The sequence below is a fragment of the Oryx dammah genome, unplaced genomic scaffold, assembly GCF_014754425.2.
Source record: "Oryx dammah isolate SB20612 unplaced genomic scaffold, SCBI_Odam_1.1 HiC_scaffold_8, whole genome shotgun sequence".
NCBI classification, from domain to species: domain Eukaryota; kingdom Metazoa; phylum Chordata; class Mammalia; order Artiodactyla; family Bovidae; genus Oryx; species Oryx dammah.
In genome coordinates this window covers 39,911,367-39,939,115 of record NW_024070192.1, presented here as the reverse complement: position 1 = coordinate 39,939,115, position 27,749 = coordinate 39,911,367, and the positions used below count along the sequence as shown (strand labels likewise).

Sequence of the window (27,749 nt, the reverse complement as noted above, 5' to 3'; positions counted from 1 at the left end):
TCCAGTATTCTTGCTTGGAGAATCCCATGGACAGAGCTTGGTGGGCTACAGTCCATAGGGTCACAGAGCTGGACATGACTGAAGCAACTGAGCATGCAAGCACACTTTCACATTGTCATACAACCATTCCTTACAGTTTTTTATTACCCCAGATAGAAGCTCTGTATGCATTAAATAATAACACTCATTACCCTTTCTTCCCCACCTCTGGTTACCTCTGGTCAATTTTCTGTCTGTGAATTTGCCTCTTCTGGGTACTTCAAGTAGGTGGACTCAAAAAGTTTGTGTCCAGCTTATTTCAGTTAGCATGTTTTTAGATTCACCTGTGTTGTATCATTTATCAGAATTTTGTTCCTTTTTAAGACTGAGTACTTCATTGTACGTAGAGACTACATTTTGTTTGTCCATTCATCTGCTGTTGGACGGCTGAGTTGCTTCCACCTCATGGGTGTTGTAGAATAGACAAAGGCAGTCTATCATCTGGCGTTCATTATTGCCTGGAAAAAACCTGAAGGCCATCTCATTCTTACTCCTTTATAAGATAATCTATTTTTGTTTCATTTTCATTTTCTTCTGGAAGCATTTGAGATTTGGCAGTGGGAGAATTAGGAATTTTACTAGGACATAGATCTCCTTTCATTCATGTTGCTTAGTACTTAATGATATGGTTAATCTGAAGACTCAGGAGTTCCTTGAATTCTGAGACGGTGTTCTCTTTTATTTCTCTTTGTGCTCTGTCTTTTGTTTTCTCTTTGTGGAATCCCTTGTACATGAGTATTGGAACTTCTGGATCTGCTACTGTGTTCCTTAACTTTTAAAAATATATTTATTAATTTATTTGGCTGTTCCAGGTCTTAGTTGTGGCATGAGGATCTTTTAACCGGGACATGTGGGGTCTTTAGCTGTGGCGTGTAAGCTCTTAGATGCGGCATGTGGGATCTAGTTTCCTGACCAGGGACTGAAACCAGGCCCTCCTGTTTTTGTTTTTTTTTTTTTTAACGCTTTATACCTTTTTGTCCTGTTAAGCTGAATTCCTCAACTCAACTTTTCTTTTAAAATTTGTTCTTCAATGGTGCCCATTCTGTTATTTAGCCTGTTGAGTTTTTATTGCAACAATCCAACTTTAATCTTCAGGGTATCTAGTTAATTCTTTTTTCATGGGCATAGTATCATCTTAAACCTCTCAAGGAACATAAATTATACAGGTTCTAAAGTTCTGAGTTGCCTGCTCTGTTCCTCTGTGCTCTAAGGTCTTCAATTCATTTGTAATGACTTTCTTGGTGTTGCATGTTTGGTGATGTCTAGCAGATCGCTCATTTTTGGCTGTGAGATTCTCTGTCAGCCTGATCAGAGATGCTATCTTACTGCCCCCTGCTCATGAAGGGGTAGGCGGGTTATGCCACTTGGCTACATGTGCTGCAGACCAGTGCTTCTCAGGTGAGGTGGGGCTGGAGCTGGGGGAGCCACCAGGGAGGCTGTGCTGGTGGCTGATCTTCTGGGCCCATGAGTTTCTGATCTGCCTGTGTGTTGTCAGCCCTGTGGACTCTGCTGGGTTTCTCAGACCCACAGCCACTCCTGACCTGATCACTCAAGGACGGGCTGAGACCTGGCACTGGCTTAGTTGTTTCTCTTGCAGGAGCCCAGCATCCCTATGATGGGTGCCAGGAGCCACCCTCCTGCTCCTGGTATCCACTCCCCTCGTGTCCTTCATCTTTTTAAAACTCTGTTTGACTGTGCTAGGTCTTCACTGCTGCTTGTGGGCTTTCTCTAGTTGTGATGAGTAGGGGCTACTCTAGTTGTAGTGTGTGGGTTTCTCATCGTAGTGGCTTCCCTTGTTGCAGAACACAGGCTCTAGGCATTTGGGCTCAGTAGTTGCAGCTCCCGGGCTTCAGCGAGCCGCAGGCTTAGTCGCCTCTGGGCATGTGGGATCTTCTTGGGCCAAGGGTCAAACCGGTGTCCCCTGCATTGCAGGGCTGATGCTTAACCATTGGCCCACCAGGGAAGCCCATGTCCTTCATCTTTGAGAAGCCATTTTGGCAGAGGTTTCCTTCTTCAGTCCTGTCCTACCAGAGTTTCTAGTCTACCTCTCCTTTTCTTGCCCAATTCTGGATTCTTATTAAACTCTTTTCATTACTTCAGATGATCCAGGGCAGGAAGGGGAGGGCTTATACGTCGTGCTCAGGGTACCATCTTAGAATGGAAATGCCAAGGAACTGGTAAGGAGTGTGGGAACAGAGCTTGGCAGAATACTTGGGAAATCACCACCCTTCCTTTCCTCCTTCCTAACCCATCACACTCAGAACTGGCTGATTGCCCTGTCAACCTGGGGATGCGAAGCAGCCAAGAGAGCAGATAAACGGGACCTTATGAGCTGCAGGAAAGACGGAAGCTCAGATGGAGAAGGCAGAGTTGCTCTGCTGGGTGGTGGGGGTGGGGGGAGGGTGGGGGAGACAGCGTCACCGCCTCTCACCCTCCTGATAATCCAAAGTTGATCTCTTTTCCCATTCACTTATTCTTCTCTTCGTTTATCTAATAGATACTGACCACACACCTTCTAGATCCCAGGCTCTGTGCTGGGGTCCTGAGGGCACGAGGTGAAAAACACATACTCTTTGCCTTCAAAGAGCTCACCATTATTGTGAGAGACACTGATAGAGATGGATATAACAGAACTAGTCCATGCTGTCTGGGGACAGCAGGGTCTCAGAAGAGGGACTGAGAGACTCAGCCTTCAGGGGCTGAGGGTAGGGGTCAAGAAGTATTAAATTTTAATCTGACCTTTAAAGAATGGGTAAGATCTGGGGACTTCCCTGACAGTCCAGTGGCTGAGGCACCATGCTTTCATTGCAGGAGGTATGGGTTTGATCCCTGGTTAAGGAACTAAGATCCCACATGGCATGGGGTGTGGCCAAAACAAAAGGTAGGACCTTACTACAAGACAAGAAGAGAGGGGGGAAAAGAAGAGAGTAGAGAGTGAAAGTCTGTCTCAGTAGGCAGAGTCAGGTCATAGATATGACTCTACATTCGTTTTGAATCTGCTCTACATTCGTTTTGTGGACAATGAAAGATTTTAAGCAAGAAGAGACATAGTCTTATTTGTATTTTGTAAAAGTCTTGTCAGTTATAGTTACAAGAGACTGGAGTTCGGGGCTATGTTCTGGATTAGAAAAAGATAAAGACCATTCCATGACAGCAACCATGTAGTCAAGGAGGTTGCATGGTTGCATAGGATGGGCACTGCTGATGGCAGGAACGTGGTAGAACTGAATTTTATTTATATTATAAGAAAGCATATAGGGAAAAAACAAGAGAATGCACTCTTTGAGGATTTCTTGCCTTTTAATTTTGTTTTTCCAAAGATGTTATTTTATGAATCACAGGGACTTTGTGATCACCACTATAATGACACTCCCCTTAAAAGATAAGTTTCTATCAGTATAGTTTGGTGCCCCAGCTATTCATTATCATGTAGGATTGCTGAGAACACAGGAGGCTTTACTTTTCTTTTTGTTCATTTCACAACTTCTATTTGCAAAAAAAAAAAAATGTGTTGATTAATAGGGAATAAGTGCTATTAAGTAACACTAAAATTAACGGAAGGGAAGGAATTGCTTGTTTCCAGTGCCTGGACTACAGTTCTTTTTCAGGAGGTACTAAAAGTTTGAGGAAAGTCCAGACTTCTTATTTTTAGCATCATTTCTGGTGAATTTTCCTCCCTATGTTTACACAGCGTTGGTAGAACCATCTGGAAGTGATAGAAATAGCTTGTTTGTTTGGGGAGGCGGGGGAAGGCGGCAGCCTTACACCCTGTGCACCACCTCAGTGCCTCTAGCTTCAGAGCTTGCTGTCTGTAGACTGCGGAAGTCACAGGAAAGCCTGTGTTCTGACATCTTTGCCTGCACATTTGAAATATGAAGTTCATGGACGTCAATTTGAATACAGCTGTTTCTTCCAACTACCCTCCTGGAAAATGCTTAAACGTTAATGTAGCGTTGACGGAAAGTTTTTTTTTTTTTTTCCCTTTAATGTCATCTTTATATTTCAAATCCTCCTGGCTTAAGAATATCTGAGAAAGCCAATGTGTCTAGTAATCAGTCAGTATTTCCTGAGGAAAAATGGAAGGTTCTGGTGTTCTCTTGAAACCCATGAAACCTTCTAACTGAAACATATTTTTCAGGGCTATTTCTAACCTCTTCTGCATGAGAGGTACTTGGCATATTGAGGGGATCACTTGGCATAGTGGTCAAAGAAATTAAAGTGGAGGATGAAAATGCCTAGCTAGTCAACTAACTATATATACTTCAATAAAAATTTTTACATAGAGAAAGAAAAAGGAAGAAAGAAAGAAAAGGCCCAGCTAGCTGTATGACTATGACAGGTTCTTTCTGAAAGGATATTTCAGAAGCACGCGTTTTGAAAGCGTAAGGATTGTACTTGATGATATCAAAGCGTCCCACTGAGTCACTGTAAGATTCTGGGTTGAGATTCTGTCTCCTTGGAACTGGAGTATCTGACTAATCAGACTGACTAATCATTCTGTCCGGTACCGACTCTCTATTTTGGGAGGTCGGTTTATTGCAAATTACTGAGGGCACTTTCTCTGGGACACTCATGCACAGGATATGGGAAACATCAGAGTTATTTTGTCCATAAATGTCTAGATGGTTTTCATAGTTTGTGGTCCCTCTGCTGACATCCCTCTGCTGAAATCTGATAGCACATTTAGGCAAGGGTGCTTTTTTTTTTTTAATATTTATTTATTTATGACTGCATGAGATCTTAGTTGTGGTGCTCGAGCTTTCTTCTCTCCAGCTGTGGTACCTATAGCTCAGTAGTTGAGTTGCATCAGCTTAGTTGCCCCTTACCCACTAGACCACCAGGGAAGCCCCATGGGAAGGGTGCCTTTGAACAACCCCTGGTCACATGGTGTGGAGGATGCCAGGAGGCAGTTGGTTGGTTGACCATCGTTTCCAGCATAGCATAGGGAATCTCTCATTTGCTAAGAGTGGTCAGCACTGAGTTGTCACCACCTAACCAGGTCAAGCTTATTTGGATCCGGGAGGAATTGTCATTTCCCCTGTTCTCTATTAGTTGTAGGTAGTTTTCATAAGGATGACTAGGAAGTCTTGGTAGCTGAACTTATGTAAGTACTCTGCTAACAGAGTCTAGTGCTCCATCTCTTCACAGTAAGAGCTTACTTTTCATGGTTGGAAGAGGAAGGAGTTTGAAGGAATGAGGCCAAAGATGTGTTTTTTTCAGTGTGTTTGATGTCTTTGTAGGATCTTGCTCAGGCAACTGATTGTAAAGACCACTATTCACATCTTATCCTGCAAGTACATGAATCAGGGTTTGGGTTTCTAGATACCATCATTACTGTCACTTAAGGGGAATGGTTTCTCTTTCATCTGAGTCACTGCCAGACACTTCAGAAACTACACTTGGAAACATGCAAAAGCTGATTATTCTGCTCCAGTGTTCATTAAACATCCGACTTGCAGTCACTGGTAAGGATGGATACTGTTGCTAGCTAGAGCTGTAACATGGGTGTTGTGGAGTAATCGGATAACAATAATACTGAAAGGCATCTAGTCCAGGCCTCCATCCCCACCTTCTTATTTCACAATCATTCTTAGTTGTGGCCCACATGAGGGAAATGACTTAATTAGGAGGACACGTAGCTCACTAGTTGCACAGCTAAGTCTAGACTGTCTCAGGAAGTAACCTTGGAAATGGACTGTAGAAGAAGGCAAGGGGGTCTACAAACCACAGGCTGATACTTTTGCCCTTACAGGCTCTGGTTGTCTTTGCAGGCACCCCAATTTCTGTTTTTAAATATTTTATTGAAGTATAGTATAGTTGATTTACTCTGTGTGTTAACTTCTGCTGTACAGCGAAGTGACTCAGTTATACACATATAGACATTCTTCTTTATGTTCTTTTCCATTATGGTTTATCCCAGGAGATTGGTTAAAGTTCCCTGTGCTGTCCAGTAGGACGTTGGTGTTTGTCCAGTCTAATAGTTTGCACCTATTAGCCCCAGACTCTCAGTCCGCCCCTCCCCTCCCTCCCTTCCCCTGGGCAATCACGAGTCTGTTCTCTGTGCCTGTGAGTCTGCTTCTGTTCTATAGATAATTTCATCTGTGTCACAGTTTAGATTCCACAGGCAAGAAATAACATATGGTATTTGTCTTTCTCTTTCTGATTTACTTCACTTAGTATGATAATCTCTAGGTCCATCCGTATTGCCTCAGGCACCCCAGTTTCAAATCTGGTTAAGAATATGGGGTCAGGGGATGTCGGAGTAGAAAGGGTGACAGAGGCAGAGCTGGGACCATCACATCACTGAGACACTCAGGAGCCCTGCGAATAAGACTGTGACTTTTCAACCGGGGTGGAACTTCCCCTCCAGGAGTGATCTGTGGCTTAGGGGGGAACTTGTGCTCTCTGTGGCTGCCAAGAGGAGAGAAAAGGAACAGAGGGGCCTGGAAGCTCTGTCTTGTGACCTGGCACCAGGGGAGTCGGTCTGTCTGGCCCATTATGTGGAGTCATAAGACCTCAGAGGTAATGGTTTTACAAAAGCATCTTCTTTCTTGTCAGAACTCATACTCAAGGAATGTTTCCTGTGGTATGCTGGGCAAGTGTAAATGAATGACATTTTAATGTCATTAGATTCTAATGTGTGGGCTACTTGGGTGACAACCTTATCTCTATCATTTCTCATCCCCTTGGAAAGTAACTAAAAGAGGCTGCAAACTCACCTATGAGAGTAGTTTTAAGTTTTGAAGATAGTGGAAAAACCCTGGAAAGTATTTGGAATAAGGCATAATTATAACTATGCCACAGAAAAACCAGACCATTTTGGGTCCTGACTATCCCCTCATTAAAAAAAAAAAATCTATGTAGGTTGCCAGGCACAGCCTAGTAGCCAAAGAAATTGTGGTTTTGAGCTGTTCACTATTTCTAGAAACTTCATAAAGTTAATTCCAGAGTAACAGGGTGGAGACCAAAAAAGGAAGAACATTATTTTATGGTGCTTTTAGCGAAGATAAAAGATTTGCCTCAGGCTCAGGGCAGTCCAGCTGTGAGGATGGTGGGCAGGAGGGACCCAACTCCCTGGGCTAGGGGAGGGCGAGCTGGTGGCAGGCAGCTGACCCAGAGCTCCTCTCCCCTCCTGGCTGCTTCTCCTTTCTCTTCTTTCCTCTCAGCCAAGCACTAGTTCTTGAGCTCCTCATTTCCATGAAAACCACCCAGTTCAGTTCCAGCCTCCCATTTCAAACTCATTTCCAGTGTGACTCAGTCTTCATCCTCACCATCTCCTGAGCAAACTCAAGTCTTCATTCAGTGACCTTCACCCTCAAATAGCAGTTCATTTTATCATTTGATCATTTTACTTTAGAAAACAGTATTTTGGTTCACTTGTTAAAACTTAGAATCTTGATGTTGGTTTCCAGGTTGGAAAAAACAGCAACCCTGAAGCAGTTCAAAACCCACTTCCCATCCTGTTCTCCAAGGAACAGCAGAGTAATTACACCAGTAACCCGAAGTGGATTTAAATTTGACTTGGGCTTCCCTGGTAGCTCAGACAGTAAAGCGTCTGCCTACAATGCGGGAGACCTGGGATCGATCCCTGGGTCGGGAAGATCCCCTGGAGAAGGAAATGGCAATCCACTCCAGTATTCATGCCTGGAAAATGCCATGGGCCATGGAGCCTGGTGGGCTATAGTCCATGGGGTCGCAAAGAGTCGGACACGACTGAGCGACTTCACTGCTCACTACTGGGCATTAGTATATAGCATATTCCTGCGGCGTAACTACCCCAGTGACATTTTGCAAAGACTGACGTGTACTACCTCACGACAGCTGAGGGGAGGCTTAGGAGAGCTCTGGGATGTAGAAAGAATCTGTGTGTGCGTGCACGCTCAGTTGTGTCCAGCTCTGTGAGCCTAGGGACGTAGCCCACCAGGCTCCTCTGTGGTACGCTGGGCAAGTGTAAATGAATGAGGTAGCTACGCCACAGGAAGGTGCTATATACTAATGCCCAGTAGTGAGTAGTGAAGTCGCTCAGTCGTGTCCAACTCTTTGCGACCCCATGGATTGTAGCCCACCAGGCTCCTTGGTCCATGGGATTTTCCAGGCATGAATACTGGAGTGGGTCACCAGGCCCTTCTCCAGGGGAACTTTCTGACCCAGGGATTGAACCCGCGACTCCCGTGTCTCCTGCATCGCAGGCGAATTCTTTGCCACTGAGCCACTGGGGAAGCTGATGGAGTCATAAACCTGCTGCTAACTAGTGTGTGACCTATCTTATTTAGGCCACTACTGCCTGCTTCCCGGATGATCCCTGAAGACTTCGGCAGTCATAACCTCTATGTGCACTGTTATCTATGGACATTAGAAAATTATGCCAGGTAGTGATATATTCCCTTTTCCCTACAGAGTAAAGGCGGCCCAGACTGAGTTAGGACAGCAAATCCTGGCCGATTTTGAAGAAGCTTTTCCTTCCCAGGGCACCAAGGTATTGTTTTGCATTTTCCCTTCAGTCTTTGGATATTCTCACCATATTCTGGCCTGATTCACACTCACCATAACTATGATTCACTTACTATTTCAAATGCGGTTGCTGGCAGCCATAAAGTCTGTGTGCTAAAGATTCAGGGTAATGGACCATCCTTGATTTTAAATATCCCGAAGCGATATCAGTCGGCTCTTCATCTGCGTCCTCACAGCATCCACAGTGAGGGTTTGTTTTGATTTCATTTAACATGTGTCAAACCCAAAATGTTGTCTGTCTGGGGAGTTACCTTTTTTCTCATAGTTACTTTTTTTGTTTGTTTGTTTAATTTTTTTTTCCAAACCACAGTGATTTTTTTTTAGGATTGTTACATAACTTTTTGGTTTCAATTTGGTGAAGAGACAACGGACAGGAACGTGCCCAGGCTTAAGTAACTCTCGGAGTGACAGTTAGGAGACTCGCTTTTAATGGTCAGAATCCTGTTCTTTGGGATGAATCCCTTCAGCTCTCCCTGGTAGCCTGACTGTTTGTGTTGTGTCTGCAAAGCCCACAGTAATTTCACTCATGAGCTATTGGTTACACTTCTCATGTAACAAGTTTTGCCTCATTTGGCCGTCACTGTGCTGGGGTAACTGGTTTTAGCTCCATCCTTCAAATTGTAGCAGACATAATCTTAATGCTTTGCATGTGTTGAGGAGAGAAGAACCTTCAGAAGCTTTTTTTTCCCCTTTATTATTTGAGCTATTTTAGGAGCAAGAACTGTGCGGCTCAGAAATGACCTGAAGCACACTGCCTGGCGCTTGGTGGATGGAGATGGGGGATATATGTCTGTTTGCCGAGCCAAGGAACGTTTCCTGGATCTGTTCTATAATTCAATAACTGGAAATATCTTAATCGTTGTTCTTTGTGCCTCATAAAAGAGACTTAGGAAGTGTGTGGGGGTAGCTGCCCCAGCTTTGTCGATTACCTCCTATAGGAAACCTGCCTCTGGTTTTCATGTCTGCGTATATTATGGCTGTCTTCTAGCAATCAGGTATTTTATTCATAAAGCATGTTCCTTTGTGGACTTTATCTTCCTTTTCCATTTGCTGTAACTGTGGGGAGTGGGTATCAGAAAACAGTCCTGTAAAAAGGGATAGTAAGAGATTCACAAGTTATAAGCACTAGGGTCTGCTTTACTCTACTCTGCTATTGATCCTGGTTTTAAGAAGTTTTAGAAAGATGCAGATAAAGCCCAGTTTTATCATTTAGGAAAATATAACATTGACCTACATTATAACTTTTTCTCAGACCCCAGGAGGAAAATGAGGTGAAAATAGTTTTCTTTAACAACTTGTTTCCCTTTTCTCTGGCTAGATGACTTGATGTTTCTCTAAGAGTTTTCTTTTTTCCTTCTGAGTGACTATTGACGTCTCTTAAAGGCTTTGCGTTTTTATTACTGCTTCACAAATGGAAATCAAGATTTGTTTAAAAAGGTATCCAAGGTTGCTGTGAAGTCCTTTATAAATGAAAAAGTCTGAACCCGTGAGCCCATAGATTTTGGCTTTTATAACTTCTCTGTCAGATCAAACATTTTCGTCCAGAAGCCAGAGTTGAGCAGTTAGAATTCTCCGTGGGGGACAGAACAGCCATTCAGCACGGAGCATAGTCAGCATTTAACAGTTTAGTTAGCTCTTGGGCAGCCTAAGTGACACTTAAGAAACTCTTGAACTTCAGTTGAGATGGATAAATTAGAATTGATTTTAAAAAGTCATAAAGATTTGGAAGACCCTTAATCATTATCTAGTTAAAATGCATTATTTTTTTCCAATTATTTTTCAGATGAGTGTCAGTAACTGTGCCAAAGTTACGTGGCTATTTAGCCAAGCCACGAGCTGATGCCACATGTTCCGTGGTCCGCTCAGCCAGCCACGCTCATTCAGTGAATCACTGTAAAGAAAGCTTCGAGGAGATGGAATTGCCTTCAGTAATAACAAAGGCCTTCCCATCCTGATGTATCAATACAGCCCTGTGATGGTCTTCTATGACTTTTTTCAGGTCAAGGCACCAATATCATAATATAATCTGGCTGCCTGTTTGCGTGGTTGACCATCGGTGGGGCAAGGATGGTGGATGGAACCTGGATTTAGGTTTTAAATGCCAGCATGCTGTTTGGCATAAATACAGCACTTTGAGAACAGGAATCCAAGGTTAGAATTAGAGGAAGGTGGCACGTGTGGCATCAGACTGGTGTCATTCTTACTTTTAAGGCCCTTCAGGAAGGTGACTTCAGTTCAGAAAGCAAAAGTTCCTACCATCATTGCTGGCCCTGTTTCCAGGATGTCTCATTGTTGATTCACGGAGTAGCTTTTATACTGGCTACTACAGACTAGCTTAATGATTCTTTCATTGAGGAACAAGTAACTCAAATATCCATCCACAGCAAAAGAATGAGTGTCAGGGGAGTGGAAGTAATGACAACATCATGAGTAGAACAAGAAGCAGCAGCTGTCAGAGGCCATAAGATTTAAAGGTTGCTTCTGGCTTCTGAACTGGTGTGTGTGCTGTGTGTCTTACCAGAGGCCAGGAGGACCCAGCAACGTTCTACGAGATGCGTGTCAGGTCGCTAATATCTTGGACCCCAGAATCAAACAGGAAATCATCAAAAAGTTTATTAAACAGCATCTGTCAGAGTACCTAGTACTTTTTCAAGAAAACCAAGATGTAAGTATTGACCAAATGAGCTCAGATGTCACATTTGAATTGTATTAAAAATTGATTGCTCTCAAGTCTATGATTTATATTTTATTAGTATTACTGTCTTAAAATGTTGGTTGTTAAACCCTGATTCCTAGGGGCTGACTGTACAGTTCAGTGATTCTTAACCATTTTGGGGTCCTTGATCCTTTGGAGAAATGGATGAGAGCTAGAGATCTTCTCTGCAAAAATGCACCTATACATAAAACCTTGCATACAGTTTCAGGAAATTTATAGACCCCTGAAGCCCAATCATAGACTCCGGGTTAAGAACCTCTGGATCAAGTGAAAAAAGTAACCTAGACTCTTTAAAATCATGAGAAATAAATTGGTTGTGTTTTTCTTACTTCTATGTTTTTGCTTATTTCCTTCAACTGTCAATACTACTTGTGAGCGCTGGGGTAGATTTTATTCCCTGGTTCCCCCAGGTTGCCTGGCTGGACAAAATCGACCGTCGCTATGCCTGGATCAAACGCCAGCTCGTGGACTACGAGGAGAAATATGGCCGGATGTTCCCACGTGAGTGGTACATGGCGGAGAGAATTGCTGTAGAATTTTGCCACATCACAAGGTAGCTGCCAACTCTCTACTGGTCTGGGTATTGATTGATATCTGTTGACTGAAGCCCAGCCCCCCCAGTCTCTGTGGGTTCCTGTGGCTTTGGAACCACTTCCACCTGTTTTTAAAAATTGGTTTGAGAATCATGATTTTCAGGAGAATGTCTTCAGCTGTGCTGGAGTCCCTTCAGAAGACTCCATTCCTGTTGAAAGTTAGAATATATCCCAAACTGAGTCCCTGACTCCAACTGTAGCTGTATTCCACCTTCTCCATCTTCAGAGCTTCAGCCTTAGAGGAGAGAGCATTATGTGAAGAGGGGGTAAACACTTGATAGGGAAAAACGGAAAAGGATACATGAGTGCCCTGGGCTAGCAGGCTGTAGCCAGAGCACTTGTTTGTATGTCTGTTCCGCCTTAAGAGTGATATGCACATCACACAGCGGCACAGTCTGCTCTTATCTTTGTTCTAGGACTTCCCTATAGTCTTGCCCTACCTGAACGGCCTGCCTTCTTAGCCATCCGAAAGCATGTCAGCCAGATTTCCCTGTAGTGATTCATTGCTCCACGTTTTCCCCTGTGTCTGTGTCACACATATCAATGTGCAGTGAATGTACATCCATCGTCGTTCTGCTTTTCTGACATGCTGGGTAGATGGTTCCAGAGGGACAGGGCTGTGTCTACTCCAGTGACATAGTACCCACTCAGGAAATAGTTGTTGAGCAGATTTCCCACCCCTAACCCAGTGTTTATAGTCTTTGGATCATTAATCACTTTGACATCTGAGTGTTCTGAGCCTTTTAGAGACCTTCTCCCGTTCCTCCTGTCTTCAGTTCCATGAGCCATAGCCCAAGGCCAGATAGTCCCTTTAGATCAAAGAATTAAAGCCCAAGAAGTATAGATCAGTGTGTCCATGACAGAGCTAAAGCTAGAGTCTACAGAGGCCCCCTGACCAGTGCACAGTTACATTAACCCCAGTTAATTTAAGAAGTTCCATATGTATGCATAACTCAGCCACCTTTCATCTCTCTTAAAATTGTGGATTATAGTCAATTTGTATGCTTTAAGAGCACATCATAGGGGGCAGGGATTCATTAAGAGATATTGGCTGTTTGTTTTTTTTTTGTAATAGGCTTTATTTTTTAAATTATTTATTTATGACTGTGCTGAGTCTTCATTGCTGTGCGTGGGCTTTCTCTATTTGGGGTGAGCAGGGGCTACTTTCTACCTGTGGCACAGTGGTTTCTCATTGCATTGACTCCTCTTGTTGCAGAGCCCGGACTCTAGGATGCACACGTAGGCTTTAGTTTTTAAAGCAGATTTACGTTCACAGCAAGATTGACAAGAAGAGATTTCCCATATACCCCATGCCCTCCCCTGCATCCACAGAGGCCTCTGCCATCATCAACATCCCCGACCAGAGTGTATACAGGTTACAGTTGCTGAACCTACCTTGACACCTCCTTGCTACCCAGAGTCCCTAGTTTACATTAGGGTCACCCTTGGTGCTTTACATTCTGTGTGCTGGTGGTTTTCAGAAACATACTTGCTGCTGGATTTAGATGACCTGATTGATTCAAGGTTGATTGTGGTTGTCACTTTCTAAGTTTTGATTAGCAAAGAAAGAGTGTATTGCTTGAGAGATTGATAACTAATTCACTTTAGCCCCTAGTTCAGTGTCTTGCAAAATTCATTTTCTGTGAAAAATGAAGTCCACAGGAGAGTGAGTGTACATAAAAGCCAACACATGTGCTGTTGTGTCAGCTAAAGGCAGTGTTGCTGCTAAGCTTTCACTGTTCGAATTTTGGCTAAAAGCCTGTAGATACATAATTCTCAAATTAAGAGGCTCTTTGTTTGGTTTTTGTTGTTTATTTGTGTGGGAAGATGATCTGTAGCTCAGTACTTACTGAGAACTCTCGTGAGACTGCTCCCTTACAACATAGCATTCTGAGATGGGACACTTGAGTGGCCTGTAAGCGTCACAGGCAGGAAACACCCAGATGGGTACCTGTCACTTTTTACAAGGGGATCGACTCCCATCTCTACCCAGGGGTCCTGCTTTCTGGTTGAAAGATGGTTATTGAGCTATCTGGAAGAGGGAGGGCTTTATGATTCAGTAATTAATGACTTGTAAAATTATATAGAATATATGCATTTTTATAAAATACTGAGTAAATGCTTCATATATACTATTAATAAGTGAATGGAAATTTTAAAAATAAAAATTGTAGTAGCCGTGTAAGCAAACTGATAGCCATTATCTTTGATTTTTTTTTTTTTTTTGGACTGGTGGATAATTTCACCTTAAAATTCTTCTTATTTATTTATTTAGGCTGCATGGCTTATGAGATCTTAGTTCCCCCACCAGGGATTGAACCAAGGCCCTCAGCAGCAAGATTGCAGAGTCCTTACTGCTGGACTGCCGGGAAATTCCCTAAAATTCTTATTTAGAATATATGTTTCTATTCCCTGAGCATTAAACTTAGTTGGTGATAGACTTCAGGTTTTGAAATGACTACATACTTTTTTTTTTCTAAGTATAAGCTAAAGCCACTTACTTTGTCCTGTCTTGAGTGATCGGTTTGTTTGACAACATTCTTCTCCCTTTAATTTGAAGGACAGAACTTGCCAAGATCATGCGTACAAGAGCTAAGGAAATTGAAGTGAAATTGCTTCTCTTTGCTATTCAGAGAACAACTAACTTTGAGGGATTTCTTGCAAAACGCTTTTCCGGGTGCACCCTGACAGATGGAACGCTGGTAAGACTGTCCTAAGGGACACCAGACCGGGGCATTGGTGGCCTGGGTGGGTGGGCTTCGCTTTTGAAGTATTTTACAGTTTGGTGTTTCCATCCATCAGCTCAAGAGCTTTAATCCCCCATCCCAAGGATTTTGTTGAATTCATGCAAATAGTCATACAGAACATTCTGTATGGCTTTATCATTTGTCTATTATGCAGTATTTCATGTTTTTAGAATGTCTTGTCATCATTTTATCAAGGGATCAGCCCCATTTTAAGCCTAATAATTCTGTGAGTCATAGAGTCTTCACTTATTCAGTCACAAATACCTTATTACATTATTAACTCTTGAGTTTTATTATAATTAAGATGTGCTTAGAGGAAGATGTAACCCCCAAAAAGGTGAACTGCAACCTTAAAAGCAGAAAACATTGGAGATTTCTATAATGTCCATCATTCACCTTAAGTAAAATATGGTATATTCACGCTGTGGACTAGATAGAACAGTTTCAGAGTGGTAGAATGAGGAATGGATGTAGATGTGCTGTCGTCGGAAGAAAACCTCTCATATATATAGGTGCAAAACCTAAGCTATAGCCCAGTGGTGGTAACTGAGTCGCTAAGTCATGTCCAGCTGTTTGCGACTCCATGAACTGTAGCTGCCAGGCTCCTCTGTCCATCGGTTTTCCAGGCAAGAATACTGGAGTGGGATGCCATTTCCTTCTCCAAGGGATCTTTCCGAACCAGGGATCTCCTGCATTGCAGACAGATTCTTTACCAACTGAGCCACACAGCCCCGTACATATAGTATAATTCCATTTGTGGAAGAAGCATGTTTATATATGTAAATAGATAAGAAAAAGGTCTGGAAATGATAACAGTGGGTGTCTACTTGTTTCTCAGGGCACTGCTGCGTCTCTCCACTTTTACCTCACTACCAGGGTCATGCTCCCAGACTGTAGCCTTCTGTCTCCTGGTGGTACTATGCTCTGCGATGTTGTTCCCAGTCACTAGGAACCCCTGAACCTTTCCCACCAATCCATTCGTTTTTGGACTTCTGTCTTTGAAATTCTCTGGAATAATCAATTTACAAGTACCTCCTCCAGTTGTTCAGCTGTCGCCTAGCTCTCCCATCTAGTTTGCAGAGTTTCAGATTACAAAAAATCCCGCTGAACCATGAGTTTTTTTTTTTTTAAGTGGACCATTTTTAAAGGCTTTATTGAATTTGTTACAGTATTGTTTCTGTTTCATTTTTTGGCCTTTTGGCTGTAAGACATGTGGGATCTTAGCTTTCCAACATGGAGAAGGCAATGGCATCTCACTCTAGTACTCTTGCCTGAGAAATCCCATGGAGGGAGGAGCCTGGTAGGCTATAGTCCATGGGGTCTCGAAGAGTCAGACACGACTGAGCGACTTCACTTTCACTTTTCACTTTCATGCATTGGAGAAGGAAATGGCAACCCACTCCAGTGTTCTTGCTTGGAGAATCCCAGGGACAGGGGAGCCTGGTGGGCTGCCGTCTATGGGGTCGTGCAGAGTCGGACACGACTGATGCAACTTAGCAGCAGTAGCAGCAGCAGCTTTCCAGCTAGGAATCGAAGCTACACCCCCTGCATTGGCAGATGTAGTCTTAATCACCAGGGAAATTTTGAGCCATGAGCTTTTTACTCACCCTTCACCTCTCCAGTTGGTCAGCTGTCTTCCACACAGGCTTCTCCACGTCACTTCTCTCTTTTAAGACAGTCTCTTCCCCTGAGACTGTTCTTTGTCCCAGTTATTGTGACCCAGCAACCATTCTGCATTCCAGTTCCTGACCATGGCAGCTCCACAGCCTTCAAGGACTTCCCCTTAAAGATGAGTTTCTAGAAAGGCAACAGAACTCCTCTGGCCTCTTCCACAAGGCAGGCCAGGTCCTGGAGAATCAGTTCATGGCCGCCCTGCTCTGGGGAGATGTGAAGGTTGTGCTTCTCACTGTCAGTGACGTTCACTCTGAACCTGGTCCAGCAAACATCTTGCTGTGGGCAAGTGGGGCCACACCTTCACCAGTAGCCTGCAGACATCACTGTCAGAGACCCCCGATGGACTTAGTAGTGACTGCTGACCATGCTCCCCACAGACAGTGTGGGAAAGAGGCTGGCCTGTGCTGGGTCAGAAGTGCCACCTGGCCTAATGGCCAGTCTAGCTGCTGGATACCCCATCTGAAGACTGGCTGTTCCTTGTCTCCTAGCCTCCTCCTCTCCGTCTGGCCTTGATCCCAGGATATGCCTTTTGGGTAATCTTTTGTGGTCACCATTTTGTTTCAGAGTAGTAGAACTACAGAATGAATCAAAGTATATCCTAGTACTCTTTACCATATGCCAGATTTCATTGAAAGTTATCAGATTCCTTGGAAAATAATAGAGCAGATAAAAAGTCCGCCAAAGGCCAGGTTAACCAGAGACCCTCCCAGGCTTGCTCCCTTCCATCCTTCACTGTATCACTCAGGCCTTTTCACGCCCCTTGGTGACCGATTGACAGTGAAACAATGAGGGTGAGCTTACCTGAAAAGACAGGTTCACCTGGAAAGCTCTCCTAACTGAGTCATGTGATGCATCATCTTTTGCTCTTTTTTGACAGATGTGGATACTTAGACTGTTAGAAACTGTTAGGAACTTAGACTGAAAGAGCCTTAAGGACAGGGCATGTTTTGTTTTTATTATTCCAGCCCCAACAAACTCATAATGTCCTGTGCTATAACAGTTATTGGAAGAAGGGAACTGCCCAGGTTTCTAGCTGATTGCCTAAATTCCTGACCTTTAGGAGGGATTTAATATAGTCTGTAAATTAAAATGCCTTGAAATTAAAAGCAAATGTCTAGATAGGATTTAACTATACCCACATGCATCTTTAGAGACTCAGTGATTAGATTTATGGTAAAAATTACATTCAGCCTCTATGAAATCACTGAAATGAAAATCACCTTTAAAAAAAAAAAAAGAAAATCACCTTTAAATGGTGAATTTTATGTTAATTATATCACAGTTTTAAAATATCAAGGGTTTTAGAAAATCTGAGTTTAGTTATAAATCATCTTCATGTTTCAGATAATTTATCTACCAAAAAGAGGGAGAGTAATACATGCTTATTACAGCTCAAACAGAATAAAATATTTTAAAAGAACAATTTCTTCTTGGGACTTCCCTGGCAGTGGATCCAGGTCCAGTGGTTAAGACTTCGCGTTTCAATGCAGAGGCTATAGGTTTGATCCCTGGTCAGGGAGCTAAAATCCCACATATCTTGTAGCCAAAAAACCAAAAGATAAAACAGAAGCAATATTGTAACAAATTTAATAAAGAATTAAAAAATGGTCCACATTAAAAAAAAAGGTCAACATAAAAAAAAAATCTTAAAAAAAAAGAAAATAGAAGACAGAATATTAAAAAAAAAAAAATGGAATAATCTCTTCTTTCTCAATTACTCTAAATCTCTCCTCCCAGAGATGTGCACTGTTTAATAGTTTGGGTTATAATTTGAGACTCTTCCAACCATGCATACACATGTGCACACACGCACACACACCTACACCTACCTGGGTTTGGTTTTGGTTTTTTTAAACAACAAAGAGGAACCATAATGCCTGTGTTTGAAGAGGATTTTATTGAATGCTTCTCCACCAGCGTTTATCCACCAGTGTTTTTCAAGCTCCCTCTTGGAGCAGGGCCTTGGGTAAAGATGAAAAATTGAATCAGACAGGTATGCATGTTCTAGAAGGAGAAAGATACCTATGCATAACTGTCACAACATGAGATCTGAATGTGGTGGCACCAAGAACAAAAGAGGGGTCCCAGCGAGGTTAAACCAGGTATGCGTAGGTCTGTGCTCACCAGCCTATCGGCTGAGGCCTCCAGGCCATCTTTTTAAGGACAAATCAGGAACTGGGCTAGAATAAAGTATTTATGGAATGAGAAATGCAAAATTGTGGAACTTTCATCTCACATTGAAAGCTGTCTTCTCCAGGGAAAGGAAACAGATTCATCTTAAATTTCAGAGTTTCTTCTTTGATGATTTGAAGGGTCCAGCTAAGAACTTAGAAAGAGATTTGTGCAGACAGACCCAGATATGGACATACTACTGACTAAAGCCTGGTTGGCTCTTCCCAACAGTAAATGAGACAGCCTGGCTGTCCTGTGGCCATTGTTTTGATAGTGTTGGGAATCCCATGTGGTTTAATAAGTAGGAATACACTTGCCGTATGAAGACTTTTCATGTATGAACTTGAAATCAACTGTCATCATAGCAAAAAGAATGAATTCTCTCAAAACTGGAAAGTTGTGCATTTCTTGGAAGATTTTTGGTTTCATTTAGCGGCCCCAGAGCTCGTGGAACATGTCATTTGAGTTCTTTAAAATCTAAACCTCAACTTGTAATTCTCTGTGGTCTGTGACAGCCACAGAGCAGGAGTGAGCGGCAGATTTGGTTGTCTGTGCCAGCGGGCCTCTTGCACACAAGGCTGAGTTGTGCTGGTGACGGCTTCCTGCAGAGACTGGTTCTTTCATCACACCAAATTAATCAGAGCACTAACATGGCCCCCTCGGTAGCAGGCATCTGTGTCCACCTCTCGGTGTTTTGTGGCATAACATTTGCCAATGGGATGGTGGTACAGGAGATACTTGGAGGGCTTTGTTGGAGACTAGGGCAGAAGGGTGAAGCGCAGTGGGCCTCTGCCTTGTAATTTGATGGATGCATTGCTTTCATTTCCTGGAGAGCTCCCAAAGAGATGAAATGGTAGGGAAAGATCTCACTTGTGATTAAAAACATTCTCTTTATGAGTCTTCTAAGCTCTGGGGTCCTCTCTCATTCCCCGCTGAGCATTGCTCTTTTGAGAGGCACAGCCACGGTCCTGCCTTCATGACTTGTACCCCAGTTAATCACTAAGGACAGCCCCCGCATGCCGCACTTCCTCGGCTGTTGTGTTAAGCTGCTCTGTATACACAGTCGTGCTCATTAACTGTCACTACATCTCTGTGCAGTGGGTGTTCATATCCCTTCACATTGCAGGTGGAAGGGCTGAGGCATGGAGAAGTAAAGCCACATACCCGAGTGGTAGAGCCTGGACTTGAACCCAGGCCCATCCCTCAGTCAATGGTCACACCAGCCACACAGTTCCTCAGGCCAGAAAGCACCTTTCCCTTGATTCCTTTCTTTCCTTCCCCGTCACATCCACTCTCTCACCAAGTCCCCTTAAGTCTGCGCTCCTAAAGATGCCCCAGGTGTGGCCACTTTTTTCCATTTCCACGACTCTAGCTTCGCCCACTCGGGTGTCAGCCCCACCTGGCAGCAGCCTCTTCAGAATCTAAAACTGGACCCTTCCACTGCCCTGTTTAGAACCCCCAGTGACTGCCCAGTTGCTATAAGAAAACCAGCCTTTCCCACAGCCCACAACAGGCTGTGTGATCGGGGGCCCCACTGCCCCTCCCTGCCACGTTCCTTTCACTCCAGCCTTCCCACTGGCTCTCCCTAGGGAGAATGCTCTTCCCCAGGTCTTGGCCCAACTGGCTTCTTCTCCTCATTCAAGTCTCTACTCAAATGTCCCTGTCTCAGAGAGGCCCTCTTGGATCACCTTGTGAAGAACCTCCCCATCTTAGCCCAGTTCCCACACTGTATTTTCAGCATGTCACCTCCCTTCTTTATCTTGCTCAGTGCTGGATCTCTGGTGCCCAGGAGTGTGCCTGGAGCTGAGCACATGCTCAGCACACAACTGCAGGATGGGTGGCATCACCCACTAGTCCCTTTGCCTAGAAAGCCCTGGCCATCCACTCCGCTTTCACACTGAGCTCTGAAGCGTCCCTTCAGTTCTGGCTCAAACATCGTTTCCTTGGGGTGGTTTTCTGTGACCTTCTGTTGCATCCTTTCATAACCACCTCTGCTTTTCCTGCATGGCCGCCTCGCATGCTTGTGTGATTCTTTGGTTAAAGTCTGCCTCTCCCACTTGACCGTAAGCTCCCTGAGGACCGAGCATAGTCCGCCTCGCTCCCTGCTTTCCTTGTGCCCAGTACATCCCTTTGTCAAGTGGATGAACTGAGGAGTGGTGAGTCGCTTTCCTGGTATCAGCTTGGTTCCCAGTTGGAATGCATGTGCCTCACATGAGTGAGCAGGAAGTTCCCAAGTGCCCCTGACTCCAGTAATCTCATCAGTTGGTTAATAGAGACAGACTGTGGGAATAGGAAGGACACCTCTCCTCTGGGGAATCTCCTGACCCGGTGACACCAAACAAGTAGCCCACGCTGTACTGCCTGGAACGTCTCTCTGCTTTTTCAGTGCTGCCTTTTATGTTTGCTTCTTACCTCCATCCATTGAATACTCCCATCAGTGAGCGTGGAGCCCAGGAATGCCCTCAGTCGGCATCACCAAGATTTCCAAGAACACATTGTTTTTAAAATGAGTAGTCCTACCTTTATATAATTGTGAAACATATTATCAACCCTGGTAGGCCTAGCAATAGATGAAGAATATTTGGTTCAAAAACTTACATCCTGTTTCTGTTGCTGAACAATCTTGAACAAAGCTTTGCATTCAGTTGCTGACTTGCTCGCCACGTCTCCAAAGGACTGAAAGACTCAGAATCATAGTGGGTCAGCTCAACAGTGTGATCCCCAAACCCACTTTGACCCAGTAGCATCAGGAATCCAGTGCGATTAACTAATGTAACTTGTTGAAGCTTAGATTCTGTTTTTCACCCTCACCTTAAAATACCAGCAACCCTCACAGACAACTAAGACTTAGAAATATGGCTTTCAAAGAAACATTGCTTTCTAGAAATAGCATAATTCTGAAAATAAATGTAAGTTGCTTTTCATTTATGAGGGTTTTTTTTCCCCCCACATCAGGCAAAGAAGCCAAATTTCATTTTGAAATGTTTGCTGGGTTCTTAGGCCATATTGTTTCTCCAGAGGATACCTCATTGTTCTCCTCCTGAGTTCCTTGAGCTAATGTATTAATTAGTCTTCCCAGGTGGCATAGTGGTAAAGAATCCACCTGCCATTGCATAAGACACAAGAGATGCAGGTTCAGTCCCTGGGTCAGGAAGATCTCCTGGAGGAGGAAAAGGCAATCTGCTCTAGTATTCTTGCCTGGAAAATTCCATGGACAGGGGATCCTGTGGGCTATAGTCCATAGGGTGGCAAAGAGCTAGACACAACTGAGCATGCACACGCGCACACACACACAGTGCCTTAATCACAAGGCTTTCTTCATACACCAAGGCTCTGTCTAGCTACATAACACCATCCAAGTGTTTTAGCCAAGAAGTAAGTAGTTTACATGGATGTAAGTGGAATTGTCTTAAAGCTTAAACGAGACATGGGTGTGGTTTGTGTGTGTGTATGTTTAAGTTTTATTTTTTATTTTTCTGTGTTTGTTGGGTTCCTTTTTTCTTTCTTTTTTCGGTAACATCTTCAGCTGATGTCCTGGCACCTGCAGAGTCATTCATGACACTGTGGTCTGTCTGCCATCCCTCTTGCCATAGGGATTAATTCAGTCTGCTCCACTGATACATGCTCAAATTATCACAAGTACTTTTATTTTATTATTTTTGAAAATTTGAAAAATACTAATTTGTTTGACTGTTCCAGGTCTTAGTTGTGGCACGTGGGAGCGTCGATCTTCATTGTGGCATGTGTATCTTTAGTTGCAGCATGTGAAATCTAGTTCCCTGACTAGGGATTGAACCTGGACCCCTGCATTGGGAGCTCAGAGTCTTAGCCACTGGACCACCAGGGAAGTCGCCTCACCAGTACTTTTAGAAACTCCCCCTGCACCCAGCTTCTTGTCTCAAGAGAGCCATTCCTCTACCCTCTTCCTCTTCCCCAGCACCTGCCAGTCCCTTTTACCTGCTTGTCTGCTGAGTTCCCTTTCTGCTAGAACACCCAGCTCCTTGGCATAAACAACATTCTGAGGTCAGATTTGTAAAAAAAAAAATTCCAAAGCACAACCTCCATTCCTGTTGTTGTACTGGAATCATCATTGTTAATATGTATCATGCGCTTCTTCTAGTGTTTCACACACTTTATCACATTTAATCCTTCAAGTGGTCTGTAACTCTGTCTTCCTCATTCAGCCATTCAGGCTGCTGGGGTTCAGAGAAGCTAGGCCAACGCAACAGCATTGGAGCTGAAACCCACATCTCCAGCCTTCTACTGGCCTGAAGTCTCACTCAGTGATCTTTTAAAAGAGTGGTCATGGGACTTTCCTGTTGGTCCACTAGCTGAGACTCTGTGCTCCCAATGCAGGGGGCCCAGGTTTGATCCCTGATCAGGGAACCAGATCCCACATGTGGCAATTAAAGAGGTTGATTGCCACAATTAAAGACTGAAAATCCTGCATGTTGTAGCTAAGACCCAGTGCAGTCAAATAAATGTTTTTTGTTTTTAAATACATGCTCAGAAGTATTTTTGAAAAATGAAAAAAAAAGTCACATTCAGGGACTGGGGAGTAATTTTTCTCAAGGAGATCTTGTTGTGGGTGCTGTAATGGGTCTTAATTGAGAAGAGAAGAGTCTATGATCGGGAACACAAAAGATTAGCTCTGGAGTTTGTTTTTGAATTCAAACCTACCTTCATATTTCAGAAGAGATATAGGTCTCTGGCCAGGTACCAGAGATAAGACACAAGATAGACATGATTCCTGCAGTCACAGAACCTGGTGGGGAGGAGACACACACATGAATAATTGGCAGTATTTTAATAAATACCTGGTTAGGGGACATGCCAGGTGGGGATGGAGGCTTCTAAACCAGACTTGCCAGGTGGGAAAAGGCTGCCCAGAACAGGGGACTTCTGACTTGAAGACTGGAGGATGAGTGAGAGTTTTAGGCAGCTCGCGATTGGGGTCAGTGGGCAGTAAGTTTTCTGGAAGAGCCAGAGGGAGTTTGATGTGTGATGTGGGGAACCCAAAACTGGTGCTCTGTGACTACCTGGAGGGGTGGGGTGGGGAGGGAGGTGGGGGGGGTGGTATGCCTATGGCCCATTCATGTTGATATATGGCACAACCATCACAGTATTGTAAATTATCCTCCAGTTATAAAAAGCAGTGCAAAGTGCTGGTGGTGAGAATGTGATCCAGGGTGTCTCCATTTTTGCCCATCAGATCAGATTGCATGGTATAGCTGTTGGAGAGCCTTGGAAAAGGCAGATCAGTGGGGAAAAGTGTTGACTCTACTCAGAAAACACCCATCTGTTTCTCACATCTAATTAACAGAAAAAACTCGAATCTCCACCCGCATCCACCAATCCCTTCCTGGAAGATGAGCCAGCAGCAGAGATGGAGGAACTGGCGTTAGAGAAAGGAGATTTAGAGCAAGTAAGTCTGGTTTGCATTTCCCCTCACAGCCTGCCGAATGTTTGTTTCTGAAAATGGGTCTGCTCACTCTTAAATATGATCCCTTGGCTGTTGACCACATTCAGAGACTACGACTTTGGTGGTCTTTCTAGAAGGGCTTTATCTGAAAGCGCATTTAGAAACCTGAGTAAAAGAGCAGTCCTTCCTGCCCCACCCCACCCCACCCCTCTGCTCTCCAGTCGCCTCACCACCGGCCTCAGCAACACAGCCAAGCTTGATCAGCGGGTATGGCAGGGCGGCTGAACTCTGCCCTGGCTAATTCATCATCTCTCGAATTTGTCAGCCCAGCTTTTAGTTGTCCCCTGATCTGGTCCAGTGATGACATGAGAGGCTGAAAGATCCCTGGTGAAGTTAGCAGCCCCTGTCAGCCAGGAGAGACTCCGACTCAGCGGAAACCAAGCACCTTAGGTCTGGAAGCCGTCAGGGAGGCCTGAAAACACCAAGGGGACCAGTGGCATATTTGGAGAGTTGCTTTTCAGAGCACACCAGCACTTTCATTTCCTTCGGCTTTTTCTGTCCAACTCTTAAATTTCCTCTCCCTCCATTCCAGAGAATGGTGTTTTTGTTTCATTGCCATTTTATGACACGAGAGGTTAGAGCGATAAATCAGGACTTTTCCTGTCTGGATTAGTGAGCCTTCTTTTTAATTTTCTACACTTGGCTGCTGGAGGATGATTTTATGAGGTTATTTTGATCCAGACACCACCGAAAGGGAGGCCGGCTGGGAAGAGCAGCTCTGGGAACCCCGTAGCCGTGCACATCGCAGTTCACCCTGTGCTCCTAGCCTGGGAGGGGATGATAGGTGTACAGTCCCGGCAGGAGCCAAGACAGCAGAATTCCCAGGAGCAGCTCTGAAGTGATGCCGTCAGGGGTATCTGATCCACTGATTAAATAATTATAATAACATGGATGCCTCAAATTTTTATGGTGCTTTATAGTTTAAAAGTCTTCTACAGGCTTTACTTTATTTCGTCCTTCCTGTGCCTGCCTCTCCTTTTACAGGATTTTTGTGAGCGGCAGGCTCAGTGACTAGCCCAGGGTTACAGAGTTTGGAAGTGAAGAAGCTGGGAAAGGACTGGAAGCCAGGTCTGGAAGTCAGAGACTAAAATTCCTTTCCTGGCTCTCTTTCCATCATACCGTGATGTCGCCCTGAAAAGTGGAGGACCTAGAAATGAATCCCATGAATAAAAGGGAATGACTAAGACTGGGAGATGCCCTGAGGCCACATCCCAGAGATCTACAGATTACATGTAATTGACTTAAAGCCATCATATCAGCTAGGCTAGGAGAAAACAAAGATTTCTCTTAAAGAAATGCCTCTCTCAGGGACTTCCCTGGTGGTCCAGTGGTTAAGACTTCATGCTTTCAGTGCAGGGGTTGAAGGATTGATCCCTGGTCTGGGAACTAAGATCCTACATGCCACTCAGCACAGCCAAAAAAAGAAAGAAATGTGTCTTTCCCATTTTGGGAGGAAGGACTGGGATGAGAAAGAAGAGTCCAGGTGTAGAGCTCATCCTCCACCCACGCTTGGCTATCTGTACCCTCTGAGCTGGCCTTCTGTAGTTGGGCCATTTTCAGGGCCCTCCTGTCTCCCCAGCGCACATGGCTGCCACTGTCACATCCAGAATCAAACACTCAGATGCGCGTAGTGCTGTTGGAAAATTATCCCATTAGCCAGTCATCTCTGGGTGTCACAAAACTGGATTATGATAGAGTTCCCCATGAGCTACAAAATCAGTTTTGTCAGGTAACTTGGTTTTTTTTTCTTTCTTGTGGAACTTGTTGCTCATCCTGGAAAGCTTGAGATTAAGCTTGTCTTAAGGATGAAGACCTGCTCATTCTAAGGACACAGAACACAGGTGCCTGGGGTAACGCAGAGTCACGTGATGGAGAAGATGCCAGACTCTGGCTTGCCATCAGCTGGCTGTGTGGCCTTAGGCAGGTACTTTTCTCACTGGACTTCCCTTGCTTAGAAGGAGCCAGTGGTTTTCCATTTCTGTTCCTTGCTGCCCTGTCACATGTCACTGTGGGGAGCTGGGAGGAGACCAGAGCTCTAAGTCCCTCCAAATAGAGCAGTTCTGTTTTGAGTCACTGTTTTCATGGACTCCCAGGTAAAATTACTTTGGGATCAGGGGTTCTAGGTATGTTCAAAAGGAAAGTACTAAGACTTCGTGGAGGTCCAGTGGTTAAGACTTCAGCTTCCAATGCAAGGAGTTCAATCCCTGATCAGGAAGCTAGATCCCACATGCCTCTCGGCCAAAAAAGACAAAACATAAAACAGAAGCAATGTTGTAACAAATTCAGTGAAGACTTTAAAAATGGTCCATATATTTAAAAACCTAAAAAAAGTACTGAAAACCTCTGAGCTAGATGACCCACCCTCAGTTTCACGGGCTGTTCCTTTTTAGTAATAAAACTGACATGCCAGTGACTAATGCCTCTTCCTCTGTGTCCCCAACCTCCTACCGCCTCCCCAGCACCATCCTACTTGTGGTTGATTAGGTGGGAGCTCCAGGACCCCCCACCCCCACCCCCGCCCTGACTTCCCAGTCACTCTCTGGCTTCTGAAGTTGGGCACACTGGAAGAGGAGGAGCCAGGTGGGGCTTCATGGGGAAGCACACAAGATGCGGGTGGTGAGCTCGGCTGGGCAGGGGGACCAGTATTTGTCCTGGGTTACCCAGCCTGTTGGCATCACTGCAGTCAGCAGACAGGGTCCTTCAAGATGAGGCTATAGAGAAGGGAGCGTGAACTTGAAAAGAGGTATTTAGTTCAAGCAGTCTGTTGCCAACATGTTCCCAATGATTAAAAAATGGCATCTGAAAGAGGACTGAGGGTCCTCAGAGTATAAAAGAAAGAAGAAATAAGGAATTTCTGGCTTTAAAATGTACCCTTCTGGTGATCCGAGCAGTTAGATTTAATCTGTTTACATTGGATTGTAATAAAAGGAAATGGGACCAGCTGCAGACCTCCTTACTGTGACAACAGTAACCTTTTATTATTCCATCAAACTCCAGGAGGAAATAGCTTAAACATCTGCAGCTTTTGGACCGAATCCACCCACTCCGAAGTCCAGCCCGAGTGCTACTGCTAAATGACTTTAGTATATTCTTTAAGCTGAGAAGCAACCCTTTAGGGAGCTAGAAGGTGCAAAGGGAGACACCAACTTGAGCTCCAGTTCTAGCCTGTAGCATCTAAATATGAACACAGATATGAGGCAGCCAGAAGCAGGAGGCAGCTCAGTGGGGGTTAAAAAAAAAAACAGACTTGAGGCAGTGCCTGCCTATTGTTCCCCTCTTGCTTCCAAATCACATTGAAAACTCTGTAAGAGGACAGGGAGCTATGACTATGGCTATAGGTCCCTCCTCTCTCCTGGGAGCGCCATTAGAGAGCAGAGGCTGGGCGAAGTAGAGTTGCCTGAGGAAGGTTCGGGCCACCTGGGCTGTCTGGTTGTGTGGCTAGCTCTCTGAGCCACAGCCAGAGGTGTCTGTGGGGCCTCATCAAACTTGGGTCCTCAGGAAGATGGCTCAAGGTGAGTTTGTTGAAATATCAGGTAGCCATACTCCCTAGTCATTGGAATCTCTGTTTATCTGAATAAGCTCTCTGGATTCATCCATACATTTTTATCACATATCATTTTGTGCATACATAAAAAGGAAAATATAAGCAAAATAAATAGGTAAAGGTATCCCCCAAACTTCTTCGCCTTTGGAGTCTTAACTCTGCTGAACCTTTTTTTTTTTTTTTTTAAAGCTTTTTGATGTGGATCAATTTTAAAATCTTTATGGAATGTGTTACAGTATTGCTTCTGTTTTATGTTTTGGTGTTTTGCCCA

General features: G+C 44.2%; 1 protein-coding gene across 1 annotated transcript in view; it reads left to right on the top strand.

Moving 5' to 3' along the window:
• The window catches only part of VPS53 (VPS53 subunit of GARP complex), a 129,056-nt gene that overhangs the window by 42,514 nt on the left and 58,793 nt on the right, over positions 1-27,749 (top strand). Inside the window, exons 8-12 of the mRNA XM_040243825.1 lie at positions 8,437-8,515; positions 11,072-11,215; positions 11,677-11,819; positions 14,420-14,561; positions 23,776-23,877. Of these exons, the coding sequence (XP_040099759.1) occupies positions 8,437-8,515; positions 11,072-11,215; positions 11,677-11,819; positions 14,420-14,561; positions 23,776-23,877 (610 nt within the window). The remainder of the gene's footprint in view (positions 1-8,436; positions 8,516-11,071; positions 11,216-11,676; positions 11,820-14,419; positions 14,562-23,775; positions 23,878-27,749) is intronic.